The following is a 19,055-nucleotide window of genomic DNA, read 5'->3' on the forward strand; positions in this document are numbered from 1 at the left end:
CAGAAAGGCCATTGGGGAGTGGAAGTGAGCAGGGCATAGTACTGGGTTACAGATCTTGAGCACAAGACTTCCTGGCACAAACAACCTTATTCTCAAGAGGACCAAACAATGAGTCCCTGCACTCAACAAAGTACTGTATTGTTCTGTTTTTTAACTGATAACTTAGAGCAACTCATGATAAAACAACCAATCTTAACTGTATCCATGTATTAAATATATATATATACCCACACAAAGAAAACATGTAAACGTACTGCTTTTATGACTTACCAGGCCCACTCTTTTACTTCCTACTAGAAATCTTAGGAGGGAGAAAGATGAAAGGAAAAAAGTTAGTAGTGAGGTTGGGGGGTCAAGAAAAATAGAAATTAAAACTGTGAAAGTTCAGCTCACTCACTACTACTGGGCACAAAATAGCTTTGTCAGCAGAGGACCAAGACATACCCAGAAGATTAGATGCCTAGCATCTGGCAGATCTTACAGGTAGCCTCCTTTCCCAAGCAGAATTTTCCAAACCACTAATGCAGTTATTTTCAATAGTTTCCGTTTTTTAAGCAGGAAACCCTACCTTCAAAACCCTTATATATTAGTTCAATATAAAACAAATAAAAAGTAGAGCTGCTATAGCTGGAAACAGAGAAGGGCACTGAAAGCTCTCTACTTCTCTTGTGTTCACCATGATATTATTACCTAGCATGGAGCTACACTGAGTATAAGTAGTTTAGCATCTCAGCAAGCTCCCTTGATGAGGCATGTCTGCAAAAATCCTAGCGTTCCAAGAGATGGATTTTTCCCAATTTAATTCTAATAATCTCAATTTGAGGGAAAACTTTGATTTATACTTCTGCCTTAGTTTCTGCACATATAAAAGAAAACTTATGCCCAGACAATGTGGCTCAGTGGTTCAGCGTCGGTTCACTGTTGATCTATGAGCTAGATAGAAGATCATGGTTCGATTCCCGGTCAGGCACATGCCTGAGTTGCGTGCTCAATCCCCAGTAGGGGGTGTACATGAGGGAGCTGATCAATGATTCTCTCTCATCACTGATGTTTCTATCTCTGTATCCCTCACCCTTCTCCGAAATCAATAAAAATAAAATATATATATATATATATATTTTTTTAAAGAGAACATAGTATTTAGACCTTGAAAACAGACTATGAGCCATACTAACAGTCACAAAAATTTTAAGTTATATAAAGTATAGTTTTAGTAAATTTCTAAGACAGCTAAAAATTCATTTAGAAAATAAAAATTCTAAGAATTCTTTTTAAATGTATTTTTATGTGCCCTGACCTGCAATCAACCAGGATCTCCTGGTCCATAAATCAAGGCTCAACCACTGGTCCATGCTGGCCAGGCAAATTCTCAGAATTTTGAGAACAGAACACAGTCATGTTAGATTGGTATTTAATTTTTTTTAAATGGGCAAATGACTTAAATAGACACTTTTCAAAAGTTACATACTGAAGGCCCAGAGACATATGAAAACATGCTCAAAGTCACTAATCATCCAAGAGATGCAATCAAAACAACAATGAGATATCATCTCACACCTGCCAGGATGGCTATCGTCAACAAATCAACAAATGGCAAGTGTTGGCGAGGATGTGGAGAAAAAGGAACCCTTGTGCACTGCGGTGGAAATGCAGACTGGTACAGCCACTGTGGAAAACAGTATGGGGTTTCCTCAAAAAATTAAAAATGGAACTGTCATTTGACCCTAGGAATATATCCAAGAAACCAGAAACACCAAACAGAAAGGACATATGCACCCCTATGTTCATAGTAGCACAATTTACAATAGCTAGGATTTGGAAACAGCCTAGGTGCCCGTCAGCAGATGATTGGATTAAAAAACTGTGGTACATCTACACAAGGGAATGCTACACTGATGTAAAAAAGAAAGAACTCAACATTCGCAACAGAATGGATGGGCCTGGAGAACATTATGCTAAACAAAATAAACCAGTTAGAGAAAGATCAATATCACATGATCTCACTCATTTGTGAAATATAATGAACAACATAAACTTATAAACAAAATAAATACAGAGACAGAGAAGCATCAAACAGACTGCCAAACTTCAATGGGAAGGTGGCAGGGAGGTGGTAAGAGATCAACCAAAGGACCGAAACCGGTTTGGCTCAGTGGATAGAGCATCGGCTTGCGGACTGAAAGGTCCCAGGTTCGATTCCGATCAAGGGCATGTACCTTGGTTGCAGGCACATCCCTAGTAGGGGGTAAGCAAGAGGCAGCTGGTTGATGATTCTCTCTCATCAATGTTTCTAACTCTGTATCCCTCTCTGTAAAAAAAAATCAATAAAATATATATATTAAAAAAAATGACTTGTATAGATGCATATAAGCATAACCAATGAACACAAACACTAGGAGGGTGACGGCTTGTGCTGGAGGTTGGGGGTGGTCGGGGAAAAATGGGGGAGAATGAGACATATGTAATACTATATGTAATACTTTAAACAATAAAGAATTTAAAAATAAAATTTAAAAATATCCCAGGAAAATATAATAAATGTTTCCACTGCTATAGTATTCCTCTGGGTAACAAAAGCCAAGAGGTCTCTGCTTGTTTTAGCATTGGTAGAAGAATCCCCTTTCATCGTGTTCAAAATACTCAATGAAAGTGGAAATTCAAAAACATAAATCATTAATTATAATAATTTTCATGTATAATATACTCCCTGTACCACAGATCTGTAGGCTTTATATACATTATCTCATTTGTTGGCTTATTGTGAAGATCAAGACAGAGTTAGCACTAGTTTTTATATTAGAGAACTTAGCTGAGAACAAGAATATAACTTCCTCTAAGTTAAAAGAGAGGGTGTGTCAGAAAGCAGATCAAGGAGACATCAGAATAGTAATAGTATCATTGGTCTCATCACACCACCATGGTTCTAGACTGGAACACATATACATTTAGCAAAATAAAAGCGAAGACGTAAATGGACTCTAACCCAGTACTGTCCAATACAGCAGCCACTAGACTCATGTAGTAATTTTTTTCCCAATTAGCAATAATTGCATCTCGGATAAACCTCATTAGCTACCATACTGCCACTGCACATGTGGTGGTTTAAATAAAATAAAATAAAAAATTTAGTGCCTGTTCACTCCCGCCACATTTCAATGCTCATTAGCTATATGTGGCTTATTGGACAACATTATAAAAAATATTTCCATAAGTGCACAAAGTTCTATTCAACAGCATTCCTCTAACAGAAATCCCTTGTATTCAAAACAGCCGGGACCGGTTTGGCTCAATGGATAGAGCGTCGGCTTAGGGACTGAAGGGTCCCGGGTTCGATTCCGGTCAAGGGCATGTGCCTTGGTTGCGGGCATATCCCCAGTAGGGGGTGTGCAAGAGGCAGCTGATCAATGACTCTCTCTCATCGATGTTTCTAACTCTCTATCTCTCTCCCTTCCTTTCTGTATAAAATCAATAAAATATATTTAAAAAAGAAAAAACAGCAGTAGACACACAACTGTTTGGTGAGTGAATGAATGATAAAAGACAAATAGGCTTCATTAGGCCTTAATGAGCTACCCTCAGGAAAATAAGCTAATTATAATAACTAACACTTACTAGGCACTTAACACATGCCAGGTATTATATGTGCTAATTCAATCAATGCTTGAAAACTCTATGAGGTATTTACTGTCATAACCCTTATTTTACAGAGAGAAAAAACAAGAATCCAAAAGGTTGAGTAATTTTTCCCAAATCCAGGCAGTTTGATCCAGAATCTAAAGCCTTCATTTCTTTTTAACTTTTTTTTTTAATTTCCTACTCGAGGATGCTTAGTTTTTTTGAGGGAGAGGGAGAGGAAAAGGGAGAAGAAAAGGGAGAGGAAAAGGGATAAAACCCACAACCTGGGCATATGCCTTAACAAAGAATTGAACCCAAGACCCTTTTGGTGCACTGGTTGATGCTCAAACCAAGCCACACTAGCTAGGGCTCATTATACTATACTATACTTCCATTGTCCGTGATGATCATGACGACCAAAAAACCAGTCACCATGAGGTGCATTGAGCACCTCTCAGTCCCTGCCCCCTGGCCTGTGAGCAGGGTCTTTCCTGCCACCCACCCCAATTCCCCTTGTTCATCATTGCTGATCCGTCAGAGTCTGCAGACTGGGGGCAGGGACCAGGAGGTCAGCTGTTCAGCCCGCTCACCAGTCCCCAATCCTGCCCCGTTACTACTCAATGTTAAATCAATATTTATTTTTAAATCTTTATTGATTTCAGAAAGGAAGGGAGAGGGAGAGAGAGAAACATCAATGATGAGAGAGAATCACTGATCAGCGGGATCGAGCCTGCAACCCAGGCATGTGGCCTTGACTGGAATCGAACCCATGACTCCTTAGTCTGCAGGCCAATACTCTACCCTCTGATCCAAACTGGCTAATTTGGAAATATACTCACCTCACTAAAAAAAAGTCAAGATAATCAAAGTAAGGAAGATTCAGATAGTATTATCAAAAAGTGATAATTATATAACCCTATTTTTAAAAATTCTCCTTTAAGCCGAACTGGTTTGGCTCAGTGGTAGAACGTTGGTCTGCGGACTGAAAGGTCCCAGGTTCGATTCCAGTCAAGGGCATGTACATTGGTTGCGGGCACATCCCCAGTAGGGGGTGTGCAAGAGGCAGCTGGTCGATGTTTTTTTCTCATCAATGTTTATAGCTCTCTATCCCTCTCTCCTCCTCTCTGTAAAAAATCAATAAAAAAATATATATATATTTTTAAAATAGTTATTGTAAAAATTCTCCTTTAAAAAGGTAAACTATATCACCTCAAGTGAATGCTAAAAGTAAGGGTATACAGTCTGGGGCATAAATTCATTGTCATTTTCATTCACTTATTTAATTACAATTCCTTATAAAGAAATTAAGAAAACTAAATAACTGTATAAAGACTAAAATCTTTTTTTCTGTGATGTCCGAGTTGGTTTAGCTCAGTGGATAGAGCATCGACCTGCAGACTAAAGGGTCCTGGGATCGATTCCGGTCAAGGGCACATGCCTGGATTGCGGGCTTGATCCCCAGTAGGAGGTATGCAGGAGACAGCCAATCAATGATTCAATCTCATCACTGATGTTTCTCTCTCTCTCTCCCTCTCCCTTACTCTATGAAATCAATAAAAATATATTTTAAAATAATTATAATAAAAAAACAAAATCACTTTTTCTTTGATCAAAGTAAGAAAAACTGTTCTAATGAGCTGCTACTAAGAGTAAAACAATTTGAGAGACAGATAAAGTTGCTTTAGTAAATGCAGTTAACTACCAGAAAATTAAGTACCAGAAAAAGACCTACACAGCAGCTAAACCTCAGCAAGACAGACTCAGCAAGAAATCTTCATTCCTGTGGGGTTTTTTTTTTTAGCTGTTAATGCTATTCTAACAAGCTTCCAATAATGTTCTGACTTTTTCACTGACCCCTAGGAAGGAAAAAAAAAGCCATTACCTAAGGATGTTGGGGTGGGAGAGTCTATTCATAAGCTGGATCTCCTTCAGCATGTTTGCCCGGTTACTACTCAATGTGTTCATCTTAAGAGCCATCACCTGACCAGAAGCTCGGTGTCGCACCTGGAAAATAAAATAGAACAAGAAAGAGGCTCAAGGACAGCAGAAATATATGAGGTCAAAATCTCCACATTGTGTTTTACTTTAGATAAAATAGACTTACTAGGGGATATTTTTCTGTAAACTCTATGATTATATTAGGGTCTCATGTCCATTGATGAAGATGGAATTTATTCCATCCAAGACCAAAATTATTCCACAGAAATTACTTGAAACAACAATAGCCCAGACGTTTAGCATATCTATTATTATAGGACAGACATCACAGCTTATGGTAGAATTCAAAGGAACAAGAGGGCAGGGAGAAACCAAGATGGCGGCATAGGTAACGGCCTAACTGCAGCCTTCACAACAATTTAAAAAAATACAACTAAAATATAAAGTGGACATTATCCAGAACTACAGGAAAGTTGACTGACTGGAAATTCTACAGCGAGAAGGAAAGAGAAAACCAGAAGGAAAATCAGAGGAGCTGTAAAAGCCTAAGGTACGGAGACACGTTGTGTGCGTGGAGAGGACAGAGCCTGAGAGGGGCGGCTGAGTGCCTGGCTGGCGTTCCCTAGCGCAGTGTTTTTCAACCTTTTTTGGGCAAAGGCACACTTGTTTCATGAAAAAAATCATGAGGCACACCACCATTAGAAAATGTTAAAAAATTTAACTCTGTGCCTATATTGACTATATATAAAGTAATTCTCTTGAATAGGAATCAAATAAACACAAAGGAAGTATTTTATAATTACTTTATTATGAAATATTAAGTAAACAAAATAGTGAAAAATTATAAAATTCTTGTCTTGTCTGCACCTACGGCACACCAGGCAACATCTCGTGGCACACTAGTGTGCCGCGGAACAGCGGTTGAAAAACGCTGCCCTAGCGGGAAGGAGATAAAAGCTCCGGACTGAGGGAATCTGGGCTGTAAGGCCGAAGCTCAGGGGAACGGCGAAACGCAGAGCCCCCGAGTCGCGCTCATTTCGCACAGAGGACAGACTGTTGATTGAGCGGCTGGTAGCGGGAAGGAAACATAAGCTCCAGACTGCCAACTGCACTGAACCCCAGTTGCGGGCTCGTTGGGGGAGAGACTAGATTGTCTGGTAGCAGGCGAAACTCTAGGGCATCTTTCTCTCAGAGGTGCTTGCAGATAGTACCAAAGGACACTGAGGAACACTGAGACTCAGGAACCTCATAGGGTGGGGCTAACCGGAAGCCAAGGCTGTAGGCTCCACCCTGAAACTCCGCCTCATCCAAGCTGAGCACAGAGGCTCTTGCAGTTTTCCAAGTCTAGTCGAATAAGGCTGTCTCCTGGCATAGATACAGCTGATCCTCCCACCCTACCAACTCAGGGAAGCAGCAAAAATGCCAAGACAAGGAAACAGATCACAACAAAAGAAATGGAGGACAAAAAGCGACTGGATATAGAGTTCAAAACCACGCTTATAAGGATTTTCAAGAATTTCCTAGAAAAGGCAGATAAAATAAACAAGACCTATAAAAATATGAAAAGGGATCAACTAGAAATAATAAAGGATCAACTAGAAATAAAGAATACATTGTCTGAAATAAAAAATATTATACAGAGTCCTAAAAACAGAATGGAAGATTGCAAGAATCATGTCAAAGATTTGGAACATAAAGAGCCAGAGGACACTCCTCCACAGAAGCAAGAAGACAAGAGAATCCAGAAAGTTGAAGATAGTGTAAGAAACCTCTGGGACAACTTCAAGCGAACCAACATCAGAATTATGGGGGTCCCAGAAGATGACAGAGCAAGATACCGAAAACATATTGAAAGAAATAGTGACAGAAAATTCCCCCACCTGGTGAAAGAAATAGACTTACAAGTCCAAGAAGCACACAGAACCCCAAACAAAAGGAATCCAAAGAGGACCACACCAAGACACATCATAATTAAAATTCCAAGAGCAAAAGACAAAGAGAGAATATTAAAAGCAGCAAGAGCAAAGCAGGTAGTTACCTATAAAGGAGCACCCATACGAATGTCAGCTGATTTCTCAACAAACGGGAATGGCAAGAAATATTCAAGGTGATGAATAACAAGAACCTACAGCCAAAAATACTCTACCCAGCAAAGCTATCACTCAGGATTGAAGGCCAGATAAAGAGCTTCACAAATAAAAAAAAAGCTAAAGGAGTTCATCACCGCCAAACCAGAATTACAATATATGAATTGCTGAAGGGGTTCTTTAGGAAGAGGAAGAAAATAAAGATAAAAACTATGAACAACAGATATGTAACTAGTGAATCTAAAAACCAAGGGAATTAAAAAACCTGACGAACAATATTAACTTCTGAATATAATAGAATCAGAGGTACGGAAGGGGAGTGGACTGACAATTCTCGGGGAAAATTGTCAGGAGTGGGGGGTGCGGGAAGAGACTGAACATAAACTGTGCACCTATGGATGAGGACAGTGGGGGTGGGGAAAGGGCAGAGGGTGGGGTGGGAACCTGGTGGAAGGGGGGGAAATGAGGAACTTTTGTAATAATATTAACAATAAAGATTTATTTAAAAAAAATAAAAAAAATAAAAATAAAATTTAAAACACACAAAGGAACAAGAGGGGGAGTAGGAAGGAAAATACTAAGAACCATAAGAACCCTAATCAGAAAAACTTAGAATACTGGCTGTCTCTTCTCTCTTCTAGATCACTTAGTAAGATTTGGAACTCAACTCTTTTCCTAGTGCATCAATGATTCTGTTGTCATGTCCCTCGTGATTGATAAAAGAGAACTAGCCTTCCTTTTCAGATCCTGCACGGATAAGTTAAATGAGACATTCATATACAAAGAACACACTGACAGTATTTTTCCAACTCTATTTACAGAAGACATCTGTGTTTTGATAAGAGTTCTCCATTCTGAAAGTCACTCTTCTTCCCCCAACCCCCTATCATCTGAAAACTAACACTGAATTTTTAACAAAATGTCTGCTTTTAAGAAAGTCTAATATTAAAACAATGTGTGAAATTCAGGGATAAACAACCTGTATTTCAAACTAATTAGAAAGAACCCTACTTCCTTAAACAAGTGGACAAGATGATGAACATGTTCATAACTCATTGTATTTTGTCTTTCATCTGCATCAAATATTCTTCTCCTTTCTTCTAGCTCCTCAAATTTTATTTATCTTTCAAGCTATATGCAATATCCCATCCTTGCGGAAGCCTTCCTTTACTCTCTGGAAATTATTTATACTACCTCAGGACAACATTCATAACACCAGTATTCCATTCATCATACAGTTTTGTCTATAAATTTGCATATCTCCCACTAGGCTATAAAGCATCTTGAGACTGGGAAGTATATTATATTCATTCTTGTCTCACAGTGCCTAGAAGGCCTGTCACATCATAAGGGCATAGTGAAAACAACAGCAACAACAGTTAAATTATACTTCTAATATAATTTCTAAGGACCAATAAATCATTTATTTATCCATTTATTTATTTGGGGTGGGTGGTGGGGCAGAATGCTTTTCTTTCTTTTTCTTTTTTGGTGGCAAAGGTTGGGGGGAGAATGGAAACAGAAAAGTAGTATACGTTTTGGTCAAATTTTTCTCAATTTTATCATCTAGAAAATGACAAGCAATAAACTATATGGCTAGTCAGATAAGAAAGAGAATAAAGCCTAAACAGGTTTGGTTCAGTGGATAGAGCGTCAGCCTGTGGACCAAGAGGTTCCAGATTTGATTCCGGTAAAGGGCATGTACCTTGGTTGCGGGCACATCCCCTGTAGGGAGTGTGCAGGAGGCAGCTGATCAATTTTTCTCTCTCATCAATGTTTCTAACTCTCTACCCCTCTCTCTTCCTCTCTGTAAAAATTCAATAAAATATATTCAAAATAAATAAATAAATAATAAAAATAAACGTTGAACTCTTGCTAGTTTGGCTCAGAGTAGAATAAGAGTTATATTTTAAAAAAATTGTCATTGCTTTTCATGAAGATGGTACCAAAAGCAACAGAAGTCCCTGCCCCTCCAAAGCAGAAGCCAAAGCAAAGGCTTTGAAGGTCAAGAAAGCAGGACTGGAAGGAGTCCATAGCCACAACAAAAAGATATGCATATCATCCACCTTCCCACAGCCCAAGACACAGCAGCTCTGAACGCAGCGCAAAAACCCTTTGAAGAGCATCCCCAGGTGAAAGCACGCTGGAACACTGTGACTCCTAACTACTGAGTCAGCCATGAAGAAGACAGAAAACAACACATTTGTTCTGTTCATTTGTGGATGTCAAGGCCAACAAGCACAAGATCAAACAAGTTTTGACAAAGCACTAAGAAAATGATGTTGCCAAGGTCAAAACCTGATCAGGCCTGAGGGAGAAAAGAAGGAACATATTCAACTAACTTGTGACTATGACGCTTTAAATGTTGTCTACAAAGCTGGGGTCACCTAAACTGAGCCCAGCTGGCTAATTCTAAATATAAAGATGTTTTCACCATAAAAAATGGTTATAATAGCAATAATATAGGTAACATTTATAGCACTAGCTACATACTAGGTTCTGCTGTGTAATTGTTTTATTTATATTAATTCATTGAATCCTCAAAATAATTCTATGAGGTAGGTAGGTATTAATATCCTCTATTTTACAGCTTAAATCACCCTGCTCAGAGAGATAGCAGAAATCCAATTAATGCCATTTGCCAACCACACCCAAGGACAGATAAAGTTTAGGGAATAAATCTCATTTTGGCACATTAACATAAATCTAATGAATATTCTATTCAGGTCTTCCCCTAAAACCTCCCTTAACCCTTTCTTCCCACCCTTAAAAAACCCGCACAATGCAAGTCCCATCTAGCCGAAACCGGTTTGGCTCAGTGGATAGAGCATCGGCCTGCGGACTGGAAGGTCCCGGGTTCGATTCCGGTGAAGGGCATGTACCTTGGTTGCGGGCACATCCCCAGTAGGGGGTGTGCAGGAGGCAGCGGATCGATGATTCTCTCTCATCGATGTTTCTAACTCTCTATCCCTCTCTCTTCCTCTCTGTGAAAAATCAATAAAATATATTATTTAAAAAGATTAAAAAAAAGAAAGTCCCATCTAAGGGACCTCACAAGACTTGCAACATGGAAGCAATGGGCAGCAGCAGCTCATCCTGGGCTAACCCCCTAACCCTGTTCCTAAGGCCCCCTTTTTTCTGACTTTTTAAGAATAGTTTATTCATTTTTGAGAAAGAGGAAGAGAAAGGGAGGGAGGAAGGGAGAGACACAGAGAGAGAACATCGATGTGAGAGTGAAACATAGACCGGTTGCCTCCAGTACACCTCAAACCAGTGACCCTTCAGTGCATGGCATGAAGCCCAACCAACTGAGACCCACGTGCCAGCGCTTCTCTGACTTCTTAGCTAGTCTCCCTCCTGTTGCTTTTTCTATCCTAGGCCCTTCCTGTTTCACTGTCCCCAGGTTTAATAGCTGTCCTCTAAAAATCACTTGGACTCATAATGTGAAATCTTTCCTGCATAATTCAAAAATCCACACACTACCAGCCGGTGCGAGGCTCAGGGCCAGGTCTGTCCAGTAACAGTAATATACAAAATAAAAACTGACAAGAAAAAAAAAAAAAAAGGAAAATGACAAATCCACAATCTTCATGGCATATTTTAACCTACTTCTTAGACAGTAAAAGCTCAAACAAACAAGAAATGAGTATGGATATAACGAACATACAAACAATCCTCAGGTTATGTTGGACTCAATGTATGTCATTTTGTAGTTACGTCCCATCTCCCATTTATTTATGAAAAAAAGACGTATGTACATACGTGCTTTATGTTTTTTATTATTTATTTACCACAAGTAAAGGTAAGGAATTGTTATCTTTCTTTTCATTTTTTTTTTACTGTTTCACTTCATTACTGCTGTGTATAGGCTCCATGTGAGTTCCAACTCACGGTGAAAATCGCGTTAACGTCGTGCCATAGGAACAGATCTCTGACGTAACCTGAGGATCTACCGTATCAATAATGTGACATACGTTATCTAATCCTGTTCCAACAAGACAGGTGTTGGTTTTGTTTTTTTCAAGTATACATAAAACATTTGCCAAAATACATATAAATGAATTCTCCAAAAATTTCAAAGAATGTGGCTCAAAAACCACATTCCTAGATGAAACCGGTTTGGCTCAGTGGATAGAGCATAGGCCTGCAGACTGAAAGGTCCCGGGTTTGACTCCGGTCAAGGGCATGTACCCTGACTGTGGGCACATCCCCAGTAGGGAGTGTGTAAGAGGCAGCTGATCGATGATTCTCTCTCATCGATGTTTCTAATTCTCTATCCCTCTCTCTTCCTCTCTGTAAAAAATCAATAAAATATATTTTTAAAAAACACATTCCTAGACCACTATAAAATAAAATTAGAAATCAATAATAAAAATATAATTAAAAACAATAATAATGAACAAACACTATTTATCCAACATCTTAGATGATTATGTTCTCAGTTGAAATATTTAATCTGGCAATCTTCCTTGCAGCTGGGTTGGGCCAGGTGGCAGAGCTCTCGTATTGATAGGTGGAGATTCTGAGAATGCTACTGTTTTCTTAGTGAAACTATCCTTTATCTTTCTCCCTTGGTATAGACTGGAGCAAAGATGTGTGGTGCTTGAGAAACCAAGATGGCGGAATAAATAAACACCTGAACTTGCTGCTTCACACAACCACTTTAAAATTACAACTAAAAGACAAAACGGACATCATCCAGAACCACAGGAAGGCTGGCTGAGTGGAAATTCTACAACTAGAAGGAAAGAGAAAAACACACTGAGACTCAGAGGAGTTGCAGAAGTAAAATGCAGAGGTACAGAGGCACGCGTGCGCAGAAAGGGCTTGTAACTGAGTACGTGGCTGGCTTTTTCAATCTGCAGGGAGACACAAGCTCCCAACTGCTCTGAACTCCAGTTCTGGGCGAGACACTGGGGACCCAGACTCATATGGGGAGAAACTGGACGGTCTGGCATCGGGTGGAACTCAAGGGTGGCTTCCTATCAGAGGTGCTTGCAGCAATTACTGAGGGATACTGAGATCCCAGGGCCTCTTAAGGAAGGGCTGATGGGAAGCCATTGCTATTTACTCCACCCTGAGACCACACACCACCCAAGCTGTGCTCAGAGGCTTTTGAATATGAATGGCCTGGTCCTTTGAAATCTAAAATTACCTATCAAACTACAGCTGAGTCAGACTCAGAACATCCCAAAGAAGGCCCAAGGCCCAATAATAGCTTGCATTGCTTCACAGCTGGACTTCCATCAGGGCACCTCCAAAACCCAAATAAAGAAGAGGAATTACCCTTACCTCTGCTGAGTGGCCTCAGGGAGAGGCTAAATTAGCACCTCCTTGAAGATCTAAGCGCCAGGGTATCCAGGAGTCAGAGTGGGACCATCCAGATTGCAACTCCTCAGATCCATAAGGGACACACTCAGGGCACAGACTCAGTGAGCACCAAAGCCCCACTAAAGGAAGTCTTGCCTCTTAAGGGTGTCTCCAGCATAGGAGTTCTTCCAGCGTAGACACAGCTGATACTCACAGCCAATCGGTCCAGAAGTCAATTCTTCCCAGTGATACCAACAACAATCAAAGCTTAACTACAACAAGACTGTGCACACAGTCCACAAAGGGGTGCACCAAGAGTGTCCACCTCAGGTAACTGGGGAGGCTGAGCCATTGGATCCTATAGGACACAAAGCCACTCTATCAACTCAGGAAAGCAGCCAAAATGCAGAGACAAAGAAACAGGTCACAAATTAATGAAATGGAGGATATAGAATTCAAAACCACGATTATAATGTTTTTCAAGAATTTTCTAGAAACCGCTGATAAATTTAGTGAGACCCTCGAGGATCTAAAAAAGTACCAACTAGAAATTAAGCATACACTGACTGAAATAAAAATAATATACAGAGATCCATCAGCAGACTAGAGGATTTCAAGAATCAAGTCAAAGATTTGAAATACAAAGAAGAAAAAAACACACAACCAGAAAAGCAAAAAGAATCCAAAAATATGAAGATATTGTAATAATCTGAATAATAAAGATTTATTTAAAAAAAAAGAAAAAGATTGTGGTGCTTGCATCAAATACAGCTATCATGTAACCAAAAGAACAAAAGTTACACACTATATATAAGAAGCTAGAAGACTGGCCAAAACCGGTTTGGCTCAGTGGATAGAGCGTCGGCTTGCAAACTGAAAGGTCCCAGGTTTGATTCTGGTTAAGGGCATATACCTTGGTTGTGGGCACATCCCCGGTAGGGTGTGTGCAAGAGGCAGCTGATCAATGATTCTCTCTCATTGATGTTTCTAACTCTCTATCCCTCTCTCTTCCTCTCTGTAAAAAATCAATAAAATGTATTTTTTTTAAAAGAAGAAGAAGAAGAAGAAGAAGCTAGAAGACTGGATTGTTGATGGCATCCTCAAGCAGAAGCACAACATATGAATTTATCAAAATGTCTTGAGAAAAATTAATCTCTTATTTGAATAAGTCACTGTCTTCTGGTTTCTGTAACATGCTGCCCAAGACAATCCTAACTGATTTGCAAAAGATTAAAACATAAATGAGTTAGAGTTCAACTAAAAATGCTGGAAAATAATAAAGTGTAATAAAGATAAAAACAAAAATCAGTGGACTAGAAAACAGAAAAACAACAGAGAGGTTCAACAAACCAAAAGATGATTTGGAGGGGTGACTAATAAAATGAAGAAACAAAGCTCCAGTGACTCTGAATCAAGAAAAAAATGTTTAATTTTCTGGTCCCTGACTACCATTCTAGTCTTCACAGGCTTGCCTTTCCTTTACCTGTACCCACGAGACTTGAAACAAACCCAATTTCTCACCATTCCTAGAATATTCCATGCTCACATTCCTCTTTGCCTCCACACATGCTTTTCCTCCTGCTTGAAATGCCTTCCTTTCTTGTTCACCAGACAAGCTCTCCTCTCCTTCAGGAAAATTCAAGAGTGACCTTCTTCATTGACCCCTTCAAATAGGGTTTGTGGACAAAGAAGGGGTTACATACTAAACCTGAGAAGCTCAGGGGAGGTCTGAATAGCAGCCTTACAAACTTAAGAGTGTGTAAGTAAGCCCATAGGATGGTCTGAAACTCAAACTTTTAAACTAAAAGCGAATCATGGTGGGTAGTCACATCCTAAACTGATATCTCCCTTGACAAAATGTCAATGTTTACCTTAACTGAGCTGGTGTATAGTCTTTTTCATCTAGAATAACATACTTTTGGAATGTCAAGGTAACTTCCCTCCTTCCACACCCTTCCAGGCACAACCACCAGGACATAGACCACAAATCCTCTCTTTTTAAAATAAAAATTAAAATAAAAATCTATTTTTATTGATTTCAGAGAGTAAGGGAGAGGGAGAGAGAGAGAAACTTCAACGATGAGAGAGAATCATTGATTGGCCGCTTCCTGCAAGCCCCCTACTGGGGATCGAGCCTGCATCCCGGGCATGTGCCCTTGACCAGAATCAAACCCTGGACCCTTCAGTCCACAGGCCTGCACTCTATCCACTGAGCCAAACCAGGTAGGCAGATCACAAATCCTCTTATTGTTATTATCATGTTACTGACTGTTAACTATCCCATACCCACAGGTGTAAAGGACATGTGTGTCTATTCCCTTTTTACTTTGTATCCAATCTCAGAAATTTCCTTGCTTGCTTTCTCCTCCCTCCCTAATCTATCACCAATGAATTTCATGTAACCCCTTTATGATTATAATGTATATAATAAGGTACAAACCTATCATTCTCTGGAGCATTTTTCAATCCATTTGGTACTGTTATAATTAACTAGTTATGAATAACTAGAAACGAGTAAAGAGAAGGCCAAATAGACACATGCCCAGTAAAGTATGGATGAAATAGGGCAGGTACTTGTCAGTCAGTCACACCTGGGAATAGGTCATTGGACAAAATAGGTATGTCCACTGCAAGCATGGGAAGATTTGAGATACATAAGCTCATAAACAAGAGCTCCCTCTCTCTTGCACACTGGAATCCTGAGTCCCCAGCAGTTGCTCACATGTCCCATGCCATGTGAACTCCACACACGAAGGACTAATGGACTGCAACTAGTCTAATGTTGTACTGGACACAACTCCACCACGTAATGGAAACTGGACGCTGGCTTTGATTTTGGTTCTGCTGAATCCCTAGCTGCACATCTTCCAGAACTGGATGTAATTCCACACCCAAAAAAAGATCACTTATCCTTCCACACAAGTCTTAGAAAAATCTAAGAATCTGACCCCTAACACCTAGTGGGGAAAGGGATCAACCCCCCACCGCACTTCCACAGTAACACATTGAGATTTTGCTTCCCAGCAACTGTCATCAATTGGGCTCAAATAAACTCATAAAAATTCTTACAGGTTTGAGTGTTTCTTACATTGACAGGTTTGTACTAGTGTCCAGTATTATATTCTTTAGCACTTTATGCTTACTTTCACACATTTAGTAGCTATGCATTATGCAATTTTAGGCTCTTGCTAAAGGTTCAACTTTAGCAAATGCTGTGTTTTAAATACATTTCCTATCTTCTGCCCTAAGCAAAAAGCTCTTTAGGGCAGGATTTTATTTATTTCTCTATCCTTACCATTTAACTCAAAGTCCTACACCTAATGAGAATTCACTAAATAACTATCAGTTGAGTAATTAAATAAATGAACAAGGTAGCAAGTAGTCCCAATGTTTATTACATGCTAGAATAAAAGCAGAGAGCTATGAGATCACAAAGGGGAAGCAACCAACCCTGTTATTCTCCTCACTGCAAAATAATACATTCTAGAATCAGCTTTTTGTAATATCTTTCACACGCACTCACATGTATCATATTTACAGAAATACTTCTATACACTAAGTGAATCCAAGTTGTCCATACAACTTGTGTGCTTCCAGTTATTTTTTTCCCCCCAGCTGGATTATCAACTCAAGTAAAGGATCTTGGGAGATATTTCTGCATAGCAATATACACACAGTAAAATTTGCTATCCAATAAATTATCCCTTGATGTCACCTAATGCTGAGCTCAGCCCACAGAGAATCTGCAAAATGTTTTACTAATTAGCAGCCCAACTTTCCACATCAGCTCTAGAGGAAATATTAAATGTCCTAAATATGGCCAAAAGCTACAATCATACACTGTTGTGTGTGAACCTTAAGTAGACACATAACACAAATAGAGTCTCCTTTAAAACACATTTCACCCCAAAACACTGAACCTTCCATGAGGGTTCCTTCTCTCCCTCTCTCTCCCTCTCCCTCCCTCTCTCCCTCTCTCTCTCTCTCTCTTTCTCTCTCTCTCTCTCTCTCTGTTTCTCATCTCTCTCTCAAATCCCCTGTAACTCAAAGAGTTTGCAAAACCAGATAATGCACAAGAAAACCAATAGGAAATTTAGCAGCCAACTGTTTTGACAGACATAAGGATATGCAACAAAGACCATTTCCAAGATGCAGAGTTCTAAGCAATGGACTGCTCTCATCCTCTTTCTGCCAGGCTTTTCAATGCTAAACTCCTTGAAAAGGGGGGAAGGAAGTGAGGAAGGAAGCGCTTTTTCCTCTTTATTCTTTCTTTGTAAATCTCTAAAATGGTATCAGCCCCTTGGATTTGTGTTTGGTAGATGTGGCAGCTTCTCTGATCATTAGGAACCTATCTCTGACTGCTGCTTGTCTCTCTTTTTCTTCTTCTCTACACTCTCCTCAAATAAAGGTACTTCTCAAGGCTCAACCCTGCTGCCCTAGTCTTCTCTGCTCATGCTCTTTCTGACATTGAAAACAATTCCCTGATGGTTAAAAATATGCTCAGTTCCTACATAGCACTGCTTTCATGCCAGAGTAATTCTGTACAATTAAGGGTTTTCTCTATATTTATTTTTCCTTAATGCCATTTTTTATTTTGAAGGTTACCTTTATTCTCTGACTACCAGGGGTAGTTTAATTCTGAAATGGTTGATTTGATGTGAGGAGAAAGACAAGCAGACATACACCACCCATCTTGGCATGGATGTTTTGCAGTTGGGGGTGGTTTAGATCACTCACAGAATTCACTATTTTGTTTCCCAAATGGCCTTGGTATAAACTGACTTCTAGTCAGAGCAACAACTGAAAACTGGTATGTCAGAAATGCCTAATAGGCCTTCTCCTAACCCTCATCCTCAAATAAAATATGTACTACCTCACATCATCCTCACTGCCAGTTCTTAACCATCTTACAAAAGCTTCCTTATATACCTCAAGACATAAAACTTAACTCTTTTCTGGCATAGTAGTTATTTTAAAAATGTAGGCATTAATTACATCTTATGAGAACAGGACCACCTGGTGTTGATGAAAACACTTCTTACAGTAAGTTCTCAAAGAAGCATATAGAGATGGACAAACACAATCATCAAGTAAAAGCAGACAATTTGAGAAAAATCTATGAGTTATCTGTAGAATCAGGCTGCAGCATGATCACATTTAAAAGAGAAAAGATTGCTGAAACCGGTTTGGCTCAGTGGTAGAGCATCGGTCTGCGGACTGAAAGGTCCCGGGTTCGATTCTGGTCAAGGGCATGTGCCTTGGTTGCGGGCACATCACCAGTAGAGGGTATGCAAGAGGCAGCTGGTCGATGTTACTCTCTCATTGACGTTTCTAGCTCTCTATCCTTCTCCCTTCCTCTCTATAAAAAATCAATAAAAAATATATTTTTTTAAAGAGAGAGAGAAAAGATTCAATCTCTTGCAAATTTCACAAGTTATAGTTTGATAGGCTACAAATTTATAGCCAATTAGGACCCAGATCACTGTAGTAACACTAGCATTTTGAGACCCAGGATCTTACTTCTCAAAGCAGACAAGGCTACCAAAGAATACAAAACCTTTACCTTTCCAAGCACAAAAATCAAATATCCCAGAATAAAATAACATTCATACTGAAATGTGCCCCTTACTTTCTTATACCACAACTATTAATACTGTTACACATTTAGAGTTTGTATGACAAACTCCATGACACTAAATAATAAATGTATTGCCATGAATGCAAATAAATCAATTTTTCAGGACCAAGCAGATGGCAGATATCTGGCTCTTTGTTTTGTAAGTTTACTATTTTCTTATAGCTTGGCATTTCCAGACATAGTGCTGTCAACTTAGGAAAATATTTCAGGTAAAAAAAAGTAGGAACTTAAGTCTCTATCTTATATAACTAGTTATATACTTATCACACAAACTGAATCAGATTAAACTCTATAAAAGTATTTTTGGAATATATAGGCAGTCCCCAAAAATACACCAACATTTTGAATAATCATTAATTCCAATAGGTTACATCTGAAATGAAAGAAACATCAATTGAACCCTAGCCAGTTTGGCTCAGTGGATACAGCATCAGCCTGCAGACTGAAGGGTCCTGGGTTCGATTCTG

At 39.3% G+C, this 19,055-nt stretch overlaps 1 protein-coding gene across 1 annotated transcript in view; it reads right to left on the reverse strand.

The window, feature by feature from the left end:
- The window catches only part of TESK2 (testis associated actin remodelling kinase 2), a 115,618-nt gene that overhangs the window by 62,551 nt on the left and 34,012 nt on the right, over positions 1 to 19,055 (reverse strand). Inside the window, 1 exon segment of the mRNA XM_036447897.2 lies at positions 5,498 to 5,619. Coding sequence (XP_036303790.1) covers positions 5,498 to 5,619 — 122 coding nt within the window.

The sequence above is a fragment of the Pipistrellus kuhlii genome, unplaced genomic scaffold (genome assembly GCF_014108245.1).
Source record: "Pipistrellus kuhlii isolate mPipKuh1 unplaced genomic scaffold, mPipKuh1.p scaffold_m20_p_2, whole genome shotgun sequence".
Lineage (NCBI taxonomy): Eukaryota > Metazoa > Chordata > Mammalia > Chiroptera > Vespertilionidae > Pipistrellus > Pipistrellus kuhlii.